This window comes from Phoca vitulina, unplaced genomic scaffold (assembly GCF_004348235.1).
Source record: "Phoca vitulina isolate PV1807 unplaced genomic scaffold, GSC_HSeal_1.0 scaffold493, whole genome shotgun sequence".
In the NCBI taxonomy this organism is placed as follows: Eukaryota; Metazoa; Chordata; class Mammalia; order Carnivora; family Phocidae; genus Phoca; species Phoca vitulina.
The window spans coordinates 4,842-21,520 of NW_022590180.1; the positions used below are offsets into that span (position 1 = coordinate 4,842).

At 61.0% G+C, this 16,679-nt stretch overlaps 2 protein-coding genes across 2 annotated transcripts; both read left to right on the forward strand.

Moving 5' to 3' along the window:
- The first annotated feature begins 2,319 nt into the window (after positions 1–2,319).
- LOC116629269 (epididymal-specific lipocalin-6-like) lies at positions 2,320–6,899 on the forward strand. Its single transcript, XM_032399569.1, has 6 exons — positions 2,320–2,409; positions 2,619–2,758; positions 5,705–5,775; positions 6,235–6,345; positions 6,538–6,639; positions 6,874–6,899. The coding sequence occupies exons 1-6, from the start codon at positions 2,320–2,322 to the stop codon at positions 6,897–6,899; spliced, it is 540 nt and encodes a 179-aa protein (XP_032255460.1).
- A 932-nt stretch (positions 6,900–7,831) lies between these two features.
- On the forward strand, positions 7,832–15,613 carry LOC116629268 (epididymal-specific lipocalin-10-like). The gene is made up of 6 exons (XM_032399568.1): positions 7,832–7,949; positions 8,605–8,744; positions 9,083–9,194; positions 9,452–9,554; positions 10,693–10,791; positions 15,498–15,613. Exons 1-6 carry the CDS (start codon positions 7,839–7,841, stop codon positions 15,611–15,613), a joined length of 681 nt encoding a protein of 226 aa, XP_032255459.1. The 5' UTR covers positions 7,832–7,838.
- The last annotated feature ends 1,066 nt before the right edge of the window (positions 15,614–16,679 follow it).

A 16,679-nucleotide genomic window follows, 5' to 3' on the forward strand; every position in this document is an offset into this window, starting at 1 on the left:
ATTTGATGTTTATTCTCATGCATGAGGTGAATATGCTTCATTTTAATCTTCTTCTAAATGGATATCTAGTTGTCCTGATTTATTTACAAAAATCTATTTTTTCCCAGAATTTAAGATGTCTCCTTTGTAGTACAACCTGTTCATTTTGGCTCATGAGAGCCTACTGTATATACTTTCCCCCAAATCTGCAATCTGTAAGATTATTTTGGGTTACACAGATGTCTTTTTTTTTAATGTTTTATATATTTATTCATGAGAGTCAGAGAGAGAGAGACAGATGCAGAGGCAGAGGGAGAAGCAGGCTCCCTTCCGAGCAGGGAGCCCGATGCGGGACTCAATCCCAGGACCCTGGGATCATGACCTGAGCCGAAGGCAGACGCTTAACCATCTGAGCCACCCAGGCGCCCTACACAGATGTCTTTTATCTGTATGACTTTTTATGGTTTCCAGCTGTATTATGAGAATTACGAAAATACAATATAATTTCAAATGTGGCTCTCATCTTGTTAAGCAAGGTGATCATAGCTGTTTTCACAATCTATGTGGTCCTTATATGTGTGTCTACCCCCAATATTCATGTTGACGTCCTAGCCCCCAATATGATGGCATTGGGAAATGGGCCTTTGGAAGGTGACTAGGTCATGAGGGTGGAGCCACTTGAATGGAATCAGTGCCCTTATGAAAAAGACCCCACAGAACTCCCCTACCCCTTCCACCATGAGGACACTGTGAGAGGTCTGTGACCCACAAGAGGTCCTCCTTGACCCTGCTAGCACCCTGACTGGAACTTTTAGCCTCCAGAACTGAGAAATAAATGTCTGTTGTTTATAAGTCCCCAGTGTGTGGTTTTTTGTGATATCAGCCCAAGTGGACTAGGAGAGCCTGTCATGTAATTCCAACGCGGGGAGCATTTTTGGGTCTGCTTCTATTATCTCTTTCTTCTGCTGTGTTTCTCTTCTTTCATCTTAGTCTCCTCAAATGTTGTGTCAAATGATGAACAGGATTAATTTGAAGAGTAGGGTGATATTTTTGTCCTTGTATTTCATCTTCTGCCAGGCATTGGGGAAGCTGGTAATCATGGGACATCCTAATCCGTGTTCAAGGCCTGAGACTCCCCAGGCCCTGGGGTAGCGCAAAGTTTAGCTGCACATTTGTACAAGGGCTGGTTTACTTTTGTTCACCAGTAAACCCATCCCCCAAGCAGGGGCTGGAGTGGTGGCCTAGCAGAGGTCCCTCCTTAGAAAGGCCTGGCAAGACAAATGGCTTCATCTTTCCTCCACCCTCCAAATCTTCCTTGTTTTTGTGTTGATAGAACCCCTGGAAGCCAGCCAGCAAAGGGGTCTGGAAATGTAGTCTGAACATTCCACCACTCCCTCCAACCTCCCAGTGAAGGATCTTCCTAGCCACCTCCCCTTGGATTTTAGGGGCTCAGACAGATCCTACCACGCCCTCTGTCCTCTGCTCCCAGGTAGGGGCTCAGATGATCCAGGGGTGAGAAGCCAGGCCCATACAGAGCTCCCATGGGATGTTGGGGGATGTGCAGCTCCTGGGGCGTCTGGCCAGGGTCATGGAGTGCAGAGGTGGGAGGCAGCAAGGCCAAGGTGGGCCAGAGAATGGACAAGTTCAGATGGGTGGAGTGGAGGGCCAGAAGGAACAGGACATTCCAGGCTGGGTGCTGACTGTGGGTGGGGGCAGGAGGCCAAGACCAACAGAGCAGAATAATGGGTAAGCCAGGAGGGGGCAGGAGCTTTTAAAAAATTTTTGGTTTCTATTTTTTTTATTTTTAATGACTGAAACAAAAGATCCAACCTTCAGCTTCTGGAAGAACTGTTTGTGCCTCGCCTCGGACTTGGCCTTGGCCTACTGCCAGCCAGGGTTAAGGACCAGGGTTTCTGGCTTTCCCAGACTGAGCAAGGCTCAAGAGTGTTGAATCCCCAGGGAGGAGTGGAGGTGGTGTGACTGGGATTAGGATGCTCATTCTGGAAGCTTCCAGTGGAAGGAAGCATACAGAAGCAGGGATTGGCATGGCAGTGTTGACAAAGAACGCTTTGTGTGTGCCTGGCACACATTCCCCAGGGGCCCACTCCCCATTCTCTAGCACATCTGGGCAGAGCACAGAGGCTACCACTGAATAATAATGCCACCCGCCCTTGGGTAATTTCCCCACCTTGCAAAAAGAGAGGCCAGGATGGTGTCCTGGTGGTTAGTGGCCGCCCACAGTGACCCATTCAGAGACATATAAATGGGTTTTCAGGGGCTGGAGGTACTGCACACCCCTGGCCCCGAGGCATGTGTGCTGGTGTACGGATCTCTGGGAGGATGCGGGCTGCCCTGCGGGCTGTCCTGCTGGCTCTGGTCTCAGTGCCTAGGACCCAGGCGGTGTGGCTGGGGAGGCTGGACCCTAAGCAGGTAACAGCCCTCCTGTTGGTCCTAGGGGCCCAGGCCCCTCCTGTGGGGCCACACAGCGTCTGGGTTACCCTCCCCGAGCCAACCCAGACCGGCACTGGCCATGGGGGGCTGGGCTAGCCTGAGGAAGGGGTCCTGGGCTCCCAGATAGAGAGAGGACGCCTCCAAGGGCTGGAGGGACTGGCCCCCCTCACCTGCTCCTCCTCCACCAGCTTCTGGGGTCCTGGTATGTTCTTGCCGTGGCCTCAGGTGAGAAGGGCTTTGCGCTGGAGAAGGCCACGAAGAACATCGAGGGCGTCATGGTGACCCTTACTCCAGAAAACAACCTGAAAATGCTGTCCTCCAGGCACAGGTGAGTGATGTGTGCCCTGCGTCTGGGTGGGACTCACGCCGGGGTGGGAGAGGCCTCTCGAGCTACTGCTTGAAGTGGGTCATGCCCTGTGCTGAAGAGCCACAGGTTCTTGGGGGACCCCAGGTACCCTCCCTCCCATTCCTGCATCTGCCTGCAGGAGATGTGGGGCCCGGGTGTACCTGGGCCAGGCCTGGCCTTGGGACAAGCAAGGGCAGAGGAAGTCTGGGGTAGGATGGCAGCTCCACGGTGTTGGGTGAGCTTGGTCCCACGGGCCATGGTGTTGGCCCCAAAGCCACGTGGCTGGGTCGTCCCAGTGAAGCTGGTGGAATCAGACATCCAGATACAGAAGCTGGGCCTCTGGAGGCCATAGGAGCCACGGAGGCCATAGGAGCCACGGGGATGCCACAGGGCTCAGACCCTATTTTTGGCATCTGCTCATCGGAGTGATTGGTCAGCAGCCTCTCCTGGTGCCAGTGTCAAGGTGCATCTCCGTCCGGGGACCTGGGCCAGACCCTGATTTGGAAAGGTGGATTGTGCTGAGGCCCACCTGAAGACACGCATTCAGATCAGGGCTTAGAGGAGAGGCAAGTGGGCCTCTCACGTTTTGTTGTGTAATTAAATTTCATTTGTTGGCCTTTGGACAGGAAATACATTAGCATGGCTCAAAAATCAGGGTCCCCCAGGGTGTACCGTGGGGGTCCTTCCCCTCCTGCCTCAGCCAGCCCATCTCCTCCCTGCGGGTAACCCGTGTTTGGGATGCGTGGGCAGGCACACTCCAGCACGCGTGTGTCATTTGCCCAGGCACGCTGGGGGTTGTTTCCTATCAGTCCACAGAGGCTCTGCTCTCTTTTAAAACATTTTGAAGTTTGTTTTCTTTTGTCTTTATGACATTTTTAAAAGTTGTAGGAAGATAAACACAGTGCAGAGATTTACTGTCTTCACTACTTTTAAGCGCACAGCTCAGGGGCGTCAAGCACATTCACACTGTCGTGCAGCCGTCCCCCTCCGTCCGTCCCCATTGAACAGGGACCCCTCCCCTCCCCCGCCCCTATTTCTGTGGGTCCGACTCCTCTGGGGCCTCCTGGGAGTGGATCCTTCAGGATTGGTTCCTCTGCGCCGGGCTGATCTCACTCGGCACCATGTCCTCCACGTTCATCCGCGTTGTAGCATGTGTCCGGATTTCCTTCCTTTTTAAGGCTAAATTATGTTCCATGGTGTGGACAGGCCACATGGTTGCTTCCACCGTTTGGTTTTGTCAATGGCGCTGTCATGAACATGGGTGTGCAAGTCTCCCTTCGGATCTCCTGGGTGTGCGCCCTGCAGGGGGATCGCTGGGCCATACGGTGATTCCCTTTCACGTTTACCGGGGCGCTCTGCTCTTTTTGATCGCGGTGTGACACTCCACAGGCCTTCTGCCGGGCTCTGCTGCTCGACAGACGTGCTCTCCAATCTTCGGCGACTGGAAACACCCTCTGGGGCGTGGGCCCTGGTGCCTTTGCCTCTAAGGGGTCCCCTGAAGGATCAGTCCCTGGGAGCTGCCTGGCTCCGTGTCACACGTGGCCGGTCCCCTGAACCAGTGCCCGCGCTCGGCATTCCTGTGCTCTCGGCTCTCCATCATCTGATGGGCAGCAGATGGCCCCCTTCAGCTTCTACGCGCCCCTTCTAACGACCGGAGCTTCGCGGCGTACATGCTTCCTGCCCGACGCGCTGCCTGGGCACATCTTTGGCATGTTTTTCTCTGAGGTGTGTTTTTCCTGGTTTGTAAAAACCCTTAAGGATTAGGGATATTAGGCGCTTGTCTGTGACAGACACCAGTTGCAAATATATTTCCCAGTTTGTCATTTTTCTTACAACATTGAGGAGGACTTTTTTTTTTTTTTTAACATACATGAAGGATTTCTTTCCATTTTTGTGGAGATGCACACCAGCTTTCTCTTTGTGGGGCTCCTGGCTTTTGTGACACCGTCAGTTAGGAAATGGCTTCCAACTCCCTGGTGCTTCTGGCATCTTTGCTGCATTTGGGATTTGACCCTGGGAAAAAAGGAGAAACAACTTGGTTTTTTCTAGATTACTACCCAATTTCTAACGTCATTTATTGAATTGCCCCTCTGTCCTCCACGGACTCAGGCTGACTTTGTCACGTGCTAAATTCCCATGTTCCCATTTTGCTTTATTTTTGGGCTTTTTTTTTTTTTTTTTTTTTAGGATTTATTTATTTATTCTCAAGAGAGTGAGAGAGCATGAGCGGGAGGGGCAGAGGGGGGGCGAAAATCTCAAGCAGAGTCTGCGCTGAGCGCGGAGCCCGACTCAGTCTCATGACCACGAGATCACAACCTGAGCCGAAACCAAGAGTTGGACGCTTGATGGAGGGAGCCACCCAGGTGCCCCTGTTTCTGGACTTTCCATTCATTCCTTTGATCAGTCTTCTGATTTTCCAAACCCCGTTGTTTCACCTGTTGCAGCTTTGTGCCCCACTGCCTCAGTTTACTGGATGGCTCTTGCTTGTTGTTCTCCCTTCTGGAATTTCCCAGCCATGAGCTCATCTTAGTGAGCAAAGACCACTGCATTTCTGTTGTTTGTTCACTGTATGGACTGACTGCTTAGGGGACGTCGGCCCCTTTGGATGTTGAGTGCCTTTACCCAAAATTGCAGACGACCCTGTGTTTGTCAGAGGCTCCTTTTGTGCCCGTCATGTGGCTTCCAGCACGGGAGGCCTCTTGGGAGGCGGAAGGAAGCCAGTTGCACTCTGCAGGGCTCTCGCGCCTGCTCATCCCCAGGCCAGGCTGGACCCGCTGGAGAGCGAGGCTTCCGGGCCACGGGGGCCGTCCGCGGCAGCCGGGACCCCCAGTGTGGCATGCTGGGCTGGCCAGTGTAGCTGGTGGGACCCTTGTCTCTTCTGGGCCTGAGTCCGGACCCTGAGCTGAGGACGGACGGTCTCTCTTCCAGGCTGGAGAGGTGTGACGTGAACGTGGTGGAGCTGCTGAGACAGAGCTCTGGATGGGTGTTTGAGAACCCCTGTAAGGCGACGGCCTCCGCGGTCTCATGCGGGGCGCGGGGCGGTGGGGGATGGGCTGGCTCTCCGGGCCCTCCCCAGTGGGTTCGGCCACCGGCAGCCTGGGCTGGCGTCCCCTGCCGCCTGGCCAGTGCCGTGGGAAGGGGAGCGGGCCCATCCCCGAGACTTCCACTAGGAAGTGAAAGGACTCATTTTGTCAGAGGTTTGAAGACAGAGGGCTCACACTGGCATGCCCCGCGGGGACCCCGGGCCTCCCTCTGGGGTGGTGCCCCCGAGGGGACATGATCGGTGGAGTGTTCCCCCCGGCATGAGCTGGGGCAGGCACTCGCCGGCCATCCGTCCCTGAGGCCCTCTGTGTGCTGGCTCTGGGGACCAGGGGACAATGCTTGGGAGCGCTCAGCTTCCCGGGGGGGCCTCTCGTGAGGTCCGATGCTCCCCCCTGGGGGGGGCACGTATTTCCTAGCCTTGGGCGTGCTGGACTACCGGGTGCTGGGCACCAACTTCAGGGACTACGCCATTGTGTTCACCCAGCTGGAGTTCAAGGACGAGGCGTTCAACACCGGGGAGCTGTATAGTACGTGGTGGGGGCCACGGGCCAGCCCCACAAACTCCCTGCGGGGCAGCCGCGCTGGGCATCCTCCTGCTGACTGTGCTGAGCCCCGTGCCCCCAGGGTCCCAGAGCGCCATGCCTGCCCTTCGGTTCCCTGCAGGAGGGGCGGCTGGGGCACGGGGCACACGTGGTGAGGGCTCCCCTCCTGCCCTGCAGGCCGGACGGAGCTGGCCAGCCAGGAGGCCCTGCGCCTCTTTGCTAGGTGGAGCAAGGGCCTGGGCTTCCTGTCTCAGCAACAGGCCACACTGCAGCCAGACCGTGAGTGTCACCCGATGCCCACGGGCCCCTGGCTGACTTCTGCTGGTCTCGGGGTCCCTCCGGGCCTCAGGGAGTCAGGCAGGGCGGGGGTGGGGAGCTCTACACGGAGTCACCTGCTCCTGCCCAAAGCCAGGCCTGCAGGGCCGGCCCCGTCTCAGGCGAGGCCATGGGCAGAGCGGGGTGGCCGCGGTGTGTCCTGGGTGCCCACCCTCACAACTCCTCTTTCCCCCCTAGTCACCTGTGCGCACAAGGCTTTCTAGGTAAGCTGCCTTCCCGAGCATCACCCCAGATCCTACACCCCAGAGCTCTGTCCCGTGAAGGGCTGGGGCCGGGGACGGGGCAGACACCCCTCGCAGTGAGTCTGGGGTCCCCCAATGCTCTTCTTGGTTTTCAGTGAATGTGTCGACCTCCGGGGGGACTGTGCCCGCCGAGTCCTGTGAGGCTGGCCAGGCGCTGGCCTCCTTGCTCAGCCGCCTGGGAGCTTGGTGTGGGGCGGGCTGCTCTCAGGACTCACCCTGCAGTTCCAAATAAAGCGATCCCACAAAGCCCTGCAGTTGGCTCTCACCTGTGTGCCGAGGGCGGACGGCAATGTCAGACGGGGCGCTGCCCTCTTGGGGCTCCCGTTGGTGCAGGGAGAGGAGGTGGGTGTGGGGCTCACGGAGGGCTGGGCCATACAGCACAGAACCAGCTCTGGGTGGGGGACACGTGGACGCGGGTCTTGGCTCTGGAGTGGGGGCTGGGCTGGGGGCAGCTGCTCCTCAAGCAGAGGTCACCACAGTCCCTGGGCTGGCGGGAGGGCACACTCACACATCCAGCAGCCCTGTCCGTCAGCACCTGCTCGGGACAGAGAGCCCTGGGGTCATGCTGGTGCCGTCTTCACTGTGGTCCTGCTTCTCACGGGCAAGTATCCCTATGAAGGGACTCACAGGGACGCCTCCCGGCTGCTTGCCTCTCTTCCGGGGGGGCTAGGATGGGAGGCCCAGGGGTCTCACAGGGGAACACGATGGCCTTCAAATTCAGGCAGCACCTGCCAGGCCGAGCCCCTGGGCCGTCTGTCTGTGCCCCACAGCCCCTCTCCCTCCCCATTGGCCCACCCCAGGCTGGCTCAAGGCTCCGGGTTGGCTGGACGTCCACGGCAGGGTCAGGTGGGTGGGGAGATTTAAACTCAGTGCCCCGGCGGCCGAGGAAGGAGGGTGACAATGGGACCAGGGAGGCTGACGTGCGTGCTGGTCTTGGCGCTTATGCCGGCTACGGGGTCCCGGCCACAGGAACAGCCACCCAGGGAGTCCCACAGCCTCAACTGGAACAAGGTGAGCCGCACACCTGCAGTCCCCAAGCCAGACAGCCAGGCCGACCGGGGCCAGGGATGCAGTGTGTGTGGCAGCTGGAAGATCACTCCCTGAAAATCTCCAAAGGGCCATTCTGGAACAGGGCGCAGTGCCTCGAGGGCGGAAGGAGTTTCAGGCCCTGGCGTCTCCCTGAGGAGCTGGTGGCCACACAGGAAGGGCGAGGGCCGAGGGCCCCAGGCAGGTGCATCCTCAGGGCACCGGAGATGCTAGGTGGGCAGAGGCCGAATGAGCAGAGCGTGTTCCGGAACAACGAGATGGCTGGCAGGTGGAAGGTTCTAGCGGGGGTGGCCGTGGGCACTGACTGCCTGGGAATGTGGGTTTGTGGCAGGAAGTCAGAGGGATGGGGCTGAGTGCCGAGCTGGAAGGAAGGGGGAGGCCTTGCACAGGAAGGGAATTCCAGCACACGGTACCCACGGCCCAGCCCTCGGGGCCCTAGCCCGCCTGGCACCTGCCCACCAAGGCCCGGAGGGGCAGCCGGGGCCCTGCGCAGGGGCTGCGCCGGCCTGTTGGTGCTGGACCCGGGCCGGGCCTCAGGCCAGTTGTCAGTGTCCGGTGGGTTCCTGGGGGCCCGGCTGGGAGCCTGGCACGGGCAGCTTCGCCAACACGCTCTCCACAGTTTTCAGGGTTCTGGTACATTCTGGCTGTCGCCTCTGAGGGCCAGAGATTCTTGCCAGGCAGAGACAGGAGGAAGCTGGGGGCATCCATGGTGGAGGTCCACAAAGTGGGCCAGCTGAAGGTGGTCCTTGCCTTCAGCCGGTGAGTGGACCGGGGTGGGGGCCCAGCACACTCTTCACGGAGCCCTGACCACAAACAGCCCAGGCATCTCTCCGTCAAGAGGGGAAAGGGATCCGGGGGCGGGGGGAGCCAGACCCACGATCATCTGCAAATCTAACAGACCATCTCTGCGGCCCCGAACCCCGTCCTGCCCCTAAAATTCAAGGCCTGATTTTGGGAGAGGCCACCACGTACACGGGAGCGCTCGGCAGAGAGTGGGTGTTCCGAGTGTTTCCTTAAGCTGTGGGACTGGCCCTGCTCCAAACTGGAAAATTCCAGAAAACTAGAGCCAACAAAGGGCTCCCGCCTTGCCCCCCCAGGTCACAGGGGTGCCAGTCACACACGTTAATTCTGCGGAAAGATAGGAAAAAGGCGATGTTCAGGAATACGTGTGCGTATGAAGGCCCAGAGCCTGGAGAGAAAGACCTGGGGGTGGGCGTGTCCCCGGCTTCACGGCCACAGACCTGGGAGATGCCGTTCCTCTGTCCCAGGGCTGGGTGGGTGGGATGGACAGCGGCCCGCGGGGCGGGCAGGCAGGCCACAGTGCCAGAGCCCACAGGCATGCAAGGGCTGCAGCCTAGGCCTGGAAGGTGGTTGGCTGTGTGGGAGGGACTCCTGGCCCTTTCCAGATGCCCCTGCTGTGCAGGCCTGATCCGGCGGCCCCACGCTTCTCTTCCGGTCCAGTGAAGGGGGTAGAGGGCTTCCACGTGCTGTCCACCGACTACAGCTACGGCGTGGTCTACGTGCGCCTGGGCCGGGCCGGCCGGACCTCCAAGACCCTGCTGCTCTTCAGTGAGTCCGGCGGCAACATCTGGGGAGAGGGCATGTGGGGTGCAGGTCGGGGGGGGCGGAGGGATGACAAGCTCAGAGGGGAAGGTATGGAGGCCCCTGCCTCAGCTCGGGCTCCAGGACAGAGCGCCACAGACCGCACGGGCGCCCACAACGGACATTGATTCTCACGGCTCAGCGCGCCGACCTGGCGGGTTCCGGGGAGGCCCCCCTTCCTGGATTGCAGATGGCCGCCTTCTCACTATGTCAAGTGTCGGGGCGAGGGCTCTGGTGTCTTCCTTTCTTATACGGGCACTGATCCCATTGTGAGCACCCAGCTAACCCCACACACCTCCCAAGGCCCAGTACTTCACACCATGCCTTTGGGGCTTTGATGGATGAATTTGGGAGGACACGAACACGCGGTCCGTTCCTGTCACGGCCCTTGCGCTGCAGACTGGCAGGAAGTGGGAAGTAGGAGGACAGGGCTGGGGCACACACAGCAAACGGGTGGCCAGGTGGGCAGGCGGAGCGTGGCGCCCGGACGGAGGGACCAGGTGGGCAGGTCTCTGATGTGGCTGCCACGGGGCTGAGTGGGGGAGGCCAGTGCACAGGCAGAGCCCAGAGGGCAAGAGGCCAGGAGTGGGACTGACCGTCTGCATGGAGGCAGGGGACCCCCCGGGCTGAGGGCAGGATCGGGGGAGCAGGGGAGGTGGTGAAGGGAGGACGGGCAGGGAGCTTCTGTCCAGGGAGGGGGTGGGGAAAGGGGGCACAAACCCACTTCTGGGCACCGAGGCCTGTGGGACACCCATCGGAGAGGTCGGAGGGGTCCTGTGGAGTCTCAGTGGAGGAGGGCGCGTCCAGGAGTGCAGCGGGAGGGGCATCAGGCTCCGGCCGAGGGGTCCTGTGAGCAGAGAGGGCTCCCCAAGTAGCCCTGTGTGGTGCCCGCCTCTGGGCCGCACCGGGGACACCCACCTACCTCGGAGCACAGAGGGGACAGAAGGACACTCCCCATCACCTGCCCGCTGCCGCCTCCCCTGGCAGCACCCTGGCTTCTCTGTCCTGCCAGCTCGGAGGGCGCTGCGCTGGCCGCGGGCTCGGGTACGGCCCCAGACGGCCAGAGCTGGGGGCTCTGACCTTGTGATTCTGCTTCCAACTGCAGGCAGGCAGAACACGTCCAGCTTCCCGAGCATGAAAAAATTCGTAGACATATGTGAGATTTTGGAGCTCGCGAACGGTGTGACTGTTCTCCCGAAAGATGGTAACAGACGGCCACGCGCCCTTCTGAGCAGGCCCACAGCACGCCCGGCCCCATCCGGCCCCTAGAGCTCAGTGCCTCTCTCTCCCGCAGCCTCGTGTGCCCACACCATCCTGCCCTGAGAGCCAGCGTCCACCCACCCGTCCCCTCGGGGCTCCACCCGCGGTCCCCCTTGACCCGGGGAACATTGCTCAAGACTGCAGGTCCTCACATCCAACGGCCTATTGAGACGCGTTTGATGACCCCAGGCCACTGACGGAGTGAAGTCCAGGGCCATGGCTGTAGCCCAAGAGGGATCCTTTATGATCGTGGAGAGATGGGGGTAGGAAGGGGGTAGGAGGGCAGGCGTTGACCAGGCAGGGGGATGCCCGACCGGGCCCATTCTGCTCATGCCGTCCAGATTACACGGCGGAAAGAGGCTGCCACACTTCTCTGCTGGGAAATAAACCACGGCTGGTCCAATGTCGTCCTTGCTGTATGCCTTCTCCACAGCGCGTCTGCCGCCAGTCCCCATGGTCCCTGACGTCCTACACTTCCTCAGGAAGTCGTTCACTTATTTGCCCAACATTTCTAAGCACCTGTGACATGCCAGGCACGTGCTAGCTGCCGGGGAGAGGCAAATTGGCAAATGCGGTTTCAGAGATCTGATGCCAGGACAGGCTCACCCCAGCGCAGCCGCCCATGCACACGACCGCAGACTCGGGGAAATGTGTCTGGAGAGAGCGCAAAACAACGGCAGGTCTGACTCACGCCGCGTGGGGCAGGAGGGGTCAGGGAGGCCTTCTCGGAGGAAGGGACATTCGGAAGAGAGCTGAAGCACAGAGGTAGTTAAGGAAGTTGGGTTGGCTTCCGCGGAAGAGGAAACCACTTTTGAAAAACCCCAGAGTGGTGGAAGCGGAGGGAAGTGTGAGGGGAGAGGAGAGGACAGGCTGTGGAGGAAGGTTCAGTCATAGGAGAGGGAGCCCCGGGCAGGCTCGGGGGCTGAGCTTGGAGCCCAGAACCCCCAAACAGAGAGGCCACGTGGGGGGCTGCAGTTCAGAGGACAGAGAGACGTGGGAGCTGGACACGTGGAGTCACCAGGATGTACTTGGTGATGGAATTCGCTGGCGCGGTTAGGGCCACCCAAGGGGAACACAGTAGGATGGCATCAGTCAGCTCCTGCCACGTAAAGACCACCCACAGCATCTCTGCACTACGAACCGACACGAATTTCCTTAGCTTTCCCGTCCGGGGCAGCGTGGGGTCAGGTGGTGCAGGCCGGCCCTGCGGGGTGGTGGGGGTCTCCGCAGCTTGCGCCCGCATTGGGGGGTGGCTGGCGGTGACTGGTTCGGGCCGGCTCTGCTGCCACTGTCCCCCTCCCACCGAGGGTGGCCACGTCCTGCTCGTCTCACGGCCACGCCGAGGCCACAGCAGGCTGGGAGGAAGGGCTCAGCACAGGACTGCATTTTCGCTTCAGCGGCTAAGTGAAGCATGTCGAGGGGCCAAACGCAAAGTGCAGAAGGGCCTGCGAGATGCACGTTCCCGGCCAAGGGCGCAGGCGCAGGAAGACACGGCCAGCCCGGCCCCCGGACCACTGCGCTCTGCCCCGGGCGTCAGGCCAGGTGTCCTCGCCCTGTGCCCCACCCCAGAGCCCCACATCCCCTCTAGTGGGGGGCAGTAGGATCGAAGCCGGGGTCTTGTGACCACAGAGGCCCCTCGAGACCACACGGCATGAGGCCTAGGTGGATCCCCATGTGCTCAGCATCCGTGGGGGGAGAGAGAGCGAGGCCCCGGAGTGGCCACGCCCACAGCAGCTCAGGGTCGGCCAGAGTCAGCACAGGGACCTCGTTCCTCCAGGACGTGAGCGGCTCCCGGCCCGTTGTTCCCTGGCTCTGCCCGCTGAGACCCCTCTTACTCTCCATGCTTGTGGGGAAGGCGCTGGGGGGCAGGCCTGTCTGCACAGAGCACACCCCGGAGGCCCTTCGGAGCTCTGCTCTTTGAAACACTGTGGGTTTCTGTGTAGGCAAGCCTCATTATTCCAGCTGCCAGAAACCTCACCCACAGTTCCTGAGGCCACAGGCTCTTCCTAGATAGTTCCTTATTGGAACGTGGAGGATACCAGATCCCTGAGGGACAGGGTCCCCACACCCTCGATGCCCTCTGCACAGCTTAGGAACTGACTGTGCACACCAAAATTCTTCCAGAGTCCTGACAAAGACACGATCCGAACTGCTTGCAAGAACAGACCTTTCATATCTCACAGTTCCTGTACCAGAATCCCGGCTCAGTCAGGGGGAGCCTCTGCCTCCAGGTCCCCCAGGAGGCAGGGGCTGCAGCCTCCACTCAGCCTCGACCGGGGCAGGCTCTGTCTCCAAGACCGCGCACGTGGTATTGGCAGGATTCGGTTCACGATGGGGGCTCAGGACTTTTCTGTCAGCCTGGACCCTCTGCAGGTTCTTTGGACTGGAGTCTCCCAGGGCAGCTCAGACTGTCTGCTCTTGCTTCTCCAAAGCACCGGATCAAAGAGAGACACAGAGACAGAAACACAGAGACACAGAGACAGAGACAGAGAACGGACACAGGAGAGAGGGAATCAGGAGAAGTCACAGACTTTCCTCCATCAGCTTGGAAATGACATCCCAGCATTTTGCCCCATTCTCTTCCTGAGAGCGCGGTCACACAGGCCGTCCACCCTGGAGGGGAGGGGATTCCACAGGGATGTGTGAGCAGGATGCGGGATGCCCGGGAACCACTGTGGGGACTGCCCAGCACATGGGCACAGACGAGGCCCTGGGGCCTGAGCCGAAACCTAATGGGAGCCCCTGGAAGTCTGCGTCACCAGGGGACAAGGTCGAATCCGTTCATTGCAACCTTCCCACAGGGGCTGGGAACAGGCAGGAGGGGGGTGGCTTTGCCCGGACCCCAGAGCAGACCCAGGCCCCTCTGAGCTGTGCTCCATGTCCCGCCCAGCCCCTGGCTCATCCTTGCAGTCCCAAGTGTGCACCAGCCTCCTGTGATAGCAGGTATGGAATGTATGTAGGGGTCCTACCCCTGATGGCGTCCCTAGAAGTAGAAGCCAGAACACCCCACTGTGCAGATGGGGAGCCTGGGGAGGCCCTGAGAGGCACAGGGTCTGTCCAGGGTCACGGCCCTGGGCACGTGCAGGAGCCCAGTCTGAAGCCAGCTCTGTGTCCTCACAGCGGGGGCACCGGCTGCACCCAGGCCTTGGGAAGGCTGTGGGTGGGCTGGGAGGGAGTCACTGTATGGATGGGGCCTGGGGGGAGGGTGAGCATTGAGCAGCTGGGGGAGGGGGCCCTCGGGGGTGGGGGTCTTGTGTGAAGAGGAAGTTGGGTAAGGGGACCCCAGGCAGTGGTGACCTCACTTCCCTGACAACAGAGCCCATCAGAATTTGGAACCCCGGTAACCAGGCACCCACATTCCAGAGACAGCCCCCTGCCCAGCTCATTTCGTTGCAGATCATCCAACCATGAACATGTTGGCTTGTTGCTTCCCTAAGTCTGGGGGCTGCAGGCTGAAGAAAGAGCGCCCTGCAAACGCTGTCCCGCGCTGGGGATGTCCTATCAGGGCTCCCCGACGCCTCTGGCCGTTTGGCCGGAAGGCCCGAAAGGTGACACCAGGAGGCCCAGAGCCGGCCACCCAGCCCCACAGGGTCTAATCCACCTGTGCAGCCCCAGGTCCCCTCCCCTCCGTGTGTGTGTGTGTGTGTGTGTGTGTGTGCGTGTGTGCGTGTGTGAGGGGGGTCATGTGGGGTGGGCAACCCCATTCAAGAGCAGGCTGATGAGGGGTCAGATAACCCGTGGGCAGGTCATGTTCAAGATCAAGGCTGGCTGGGTGGGACGGGGTGTGGGGGGCTGCGAGCTTCTGCCCAGGGTTTATCCCGATCGCCCTGCAGGGATGGGTCACGGTCCCGCGTGCAGGGCTGTGCACCCACAGGTCTATGTCTGATCTGGGAGCAGCAGGGGGACTGGGCAGGGGGACAGGGAGGTTGGCCGCGCAGGGCTGTGATGCCTCCAGGCCGACGACCGGTCCCTGTCTTTGCAGACCACGGATGAAATTGGGAGGAGGCTGGCGGACACCCACTCCATCTCCGGGACCTGGGGCGTGACCCCACAGGACTCCCCAGGAGCAGGTGCTGGGGATTGCGGGGGAAGGCCTCCGACACCACCCAGACCACTGTCCCTGCTGGTCACTGATTGGATTGTGCTCCAGGAGCCGGAGCCCATGGAGGCCGAGCCCGAGGCTGAGAAGCCCGGGGCTGGGTGCCTGTGGGTGTGTGGGGACGGGTCGGGGCTGGCCCCACAGGGAGGAGCCCCCAGAGGCTGGTGTGGGGCCTGGAGCAACGACTGGGCTCAGAGTGCCCAGCGGGTGGACGGCAGTCGGGGAGACGCCCCGGGGAGGGCTCCTTCCTGGCTGCGGCTTCTCTGGGAGGCCCTGGGCGGGGCTCTGTCTTGCAAAGGCCCACGGAGAGCAGGCACGGGGCTGAGCTTTTCTCCTCTCACAGCTGCTCCACCATCTCAGGAGCTAGAGCCGGCTGCAGCTCCATCGGCAGTTCTGGAGGGAGGGGTGGAGCCTGCGACTTCAGCAGGAGACCCGGAGCCGGCAGGTGACCCGGCACCCGCCCACGGAGAGCCTGACGGGGGCCAGGAAGGGCCTGCTGGAGAACCTGCCTCCGGAGAGCCTGCCCCTGCTCCTGCCCCTGTTCCTGCCAGAGCCGCTGCCCCTGCGCCGGCCCCGAACTGTGGCCCTGCTCCTGGCCCTGACCCAGCTCCTGCCCTGGATCCTGACCCATCCCTACCCCTGCCAGTGCCCCTGTTCTCGCCCCTGACCCAGATACTGCCCCGGTTCCCGAACGTGCCATCGCTGCAGACCCTGTCCCTCCCCTTGCACCTGCCCCCTCCCCTTCCCCTGCTTGTGCGCCTGTCCCGGCCCCTGCACCAACTCCTGCCCCTTCCCCTGCCCCTGCCTGGGTCCCTGTTCTTGCCCCTGACACAGCTCTTGCCCCTACTCCTGCCCCCGCCCCTGCCAGAGCCGATGCCCCTTCCCCTGCCGGTGTCCCTGTTCCTGCCCCTGCCAGAGCCGATGCCCCTTCCCCTGCCGGTGTCCCTGTTCCTGCCCCTGCCCCTGCCCCTGCCCCTGCCAGAGCCAATGCCCCTTCCCCTGCCGGTGTCCCTGTTCCTGCCCCTGCCAGAGCCGATGCCCCTTCCCCTGCCTGTGTCCCTGTTCCTGCCCCTGCCCCTGCCCCTGCCAGAGCCGATGCCCCTTCCCCTGCCTGTGTCCCTGTTCCTGCCCCTGCCCCTGCCCCTGCCAGAGCCGATGCCCCTTCCCCTGCCCCTACTCATGCCCCTGCACCTGCCCCTTCCCCAGCACCTGCCTGTGCACCTCTTCTTGCCCCTGATCCGGATCCTGACCCAGCTCCTGCCCTGGATCCTGCCCCTTCCCTTGCCCCTGCCTGTGCTCCTATTCTTGCCCCTGACCCGGGTTCTGCCCCTGCCCCTGCCTGTGGTCCTGTTCCTGTCCCTGACTCACCTCCTGCCCCTGCACCTGCCCCTTCCCCTACCTGTGCACCTGTTCTTGCCCCTGACCCAGATCCTGAACCATCTCCTGCCCTGGATCCTGTCCCTTCCCCTGCCCCTGCCTGTGTTCCTGTTCTTGCCCCTGACCCAGCTTCTGCCCCTGCAACTGTCCCTTCCCCAGCCCCTCCCTGTGCTCCTGTCCTTGCCTCTGACCCAGCTCCTTCCCCTTTCCCTACCCGTTTCCCTGCCCCTGCATGTGCGCCCATTCCTGCCCCTGACCCACCTCCTGCCCCTGCACCTGTCCCTTCCCCTGTCGGTGTCCCTGTTCCTGCCCCTGCCAGAGCCGATGCCCCTTCCCCTGCCCGTGTCCTTGTTCCT

Coding starts and splice junctions, on each gene's coding strand:
- LOC116629269 (XM_032399569.1), top strand. CDS start 2,320: ATGCGGGCTGCCCTGCGGGCTGTCCTGCTGGCTCTGGTCTCAGTGCCT. Junction 2,410..2,618: donor GGAGGCTGGACCCTAAGCAG/GTAACAGCCCTC, acceptor CTCCTCCACCAG/CTTCTGGGGTCCTGGTATGT. Junction 5,776..6,234: donor ATGGGTGTTTGAGAACCCCT/GTAAGGCGACGG, acceptor CGTATTTCCTAG/CCTTGGGCGTGCTGGACTAC.
- LOC116629268 (XM_032399568.1), top strand. CDS start 7,839: ATGGGACCAGGGAGGCTGACGTGCGTGCTGGTCTTGGCGCTTATGCCG. Junction 9,555..10,692: donor CAAGACCCTGCTGCTCTTCA/GTGAGTCCGGCG, acceptor TTCCAACTGCAG/GCAGGCAGAACACGTCCAGC. Junction 10,792..15,497: donor GACTGTTCTCCCGAAAGATG/GTAACAGACGGC, acceptor TGTTCCTGCCAG/AGCCGCTGCCCCTGCGCCGG.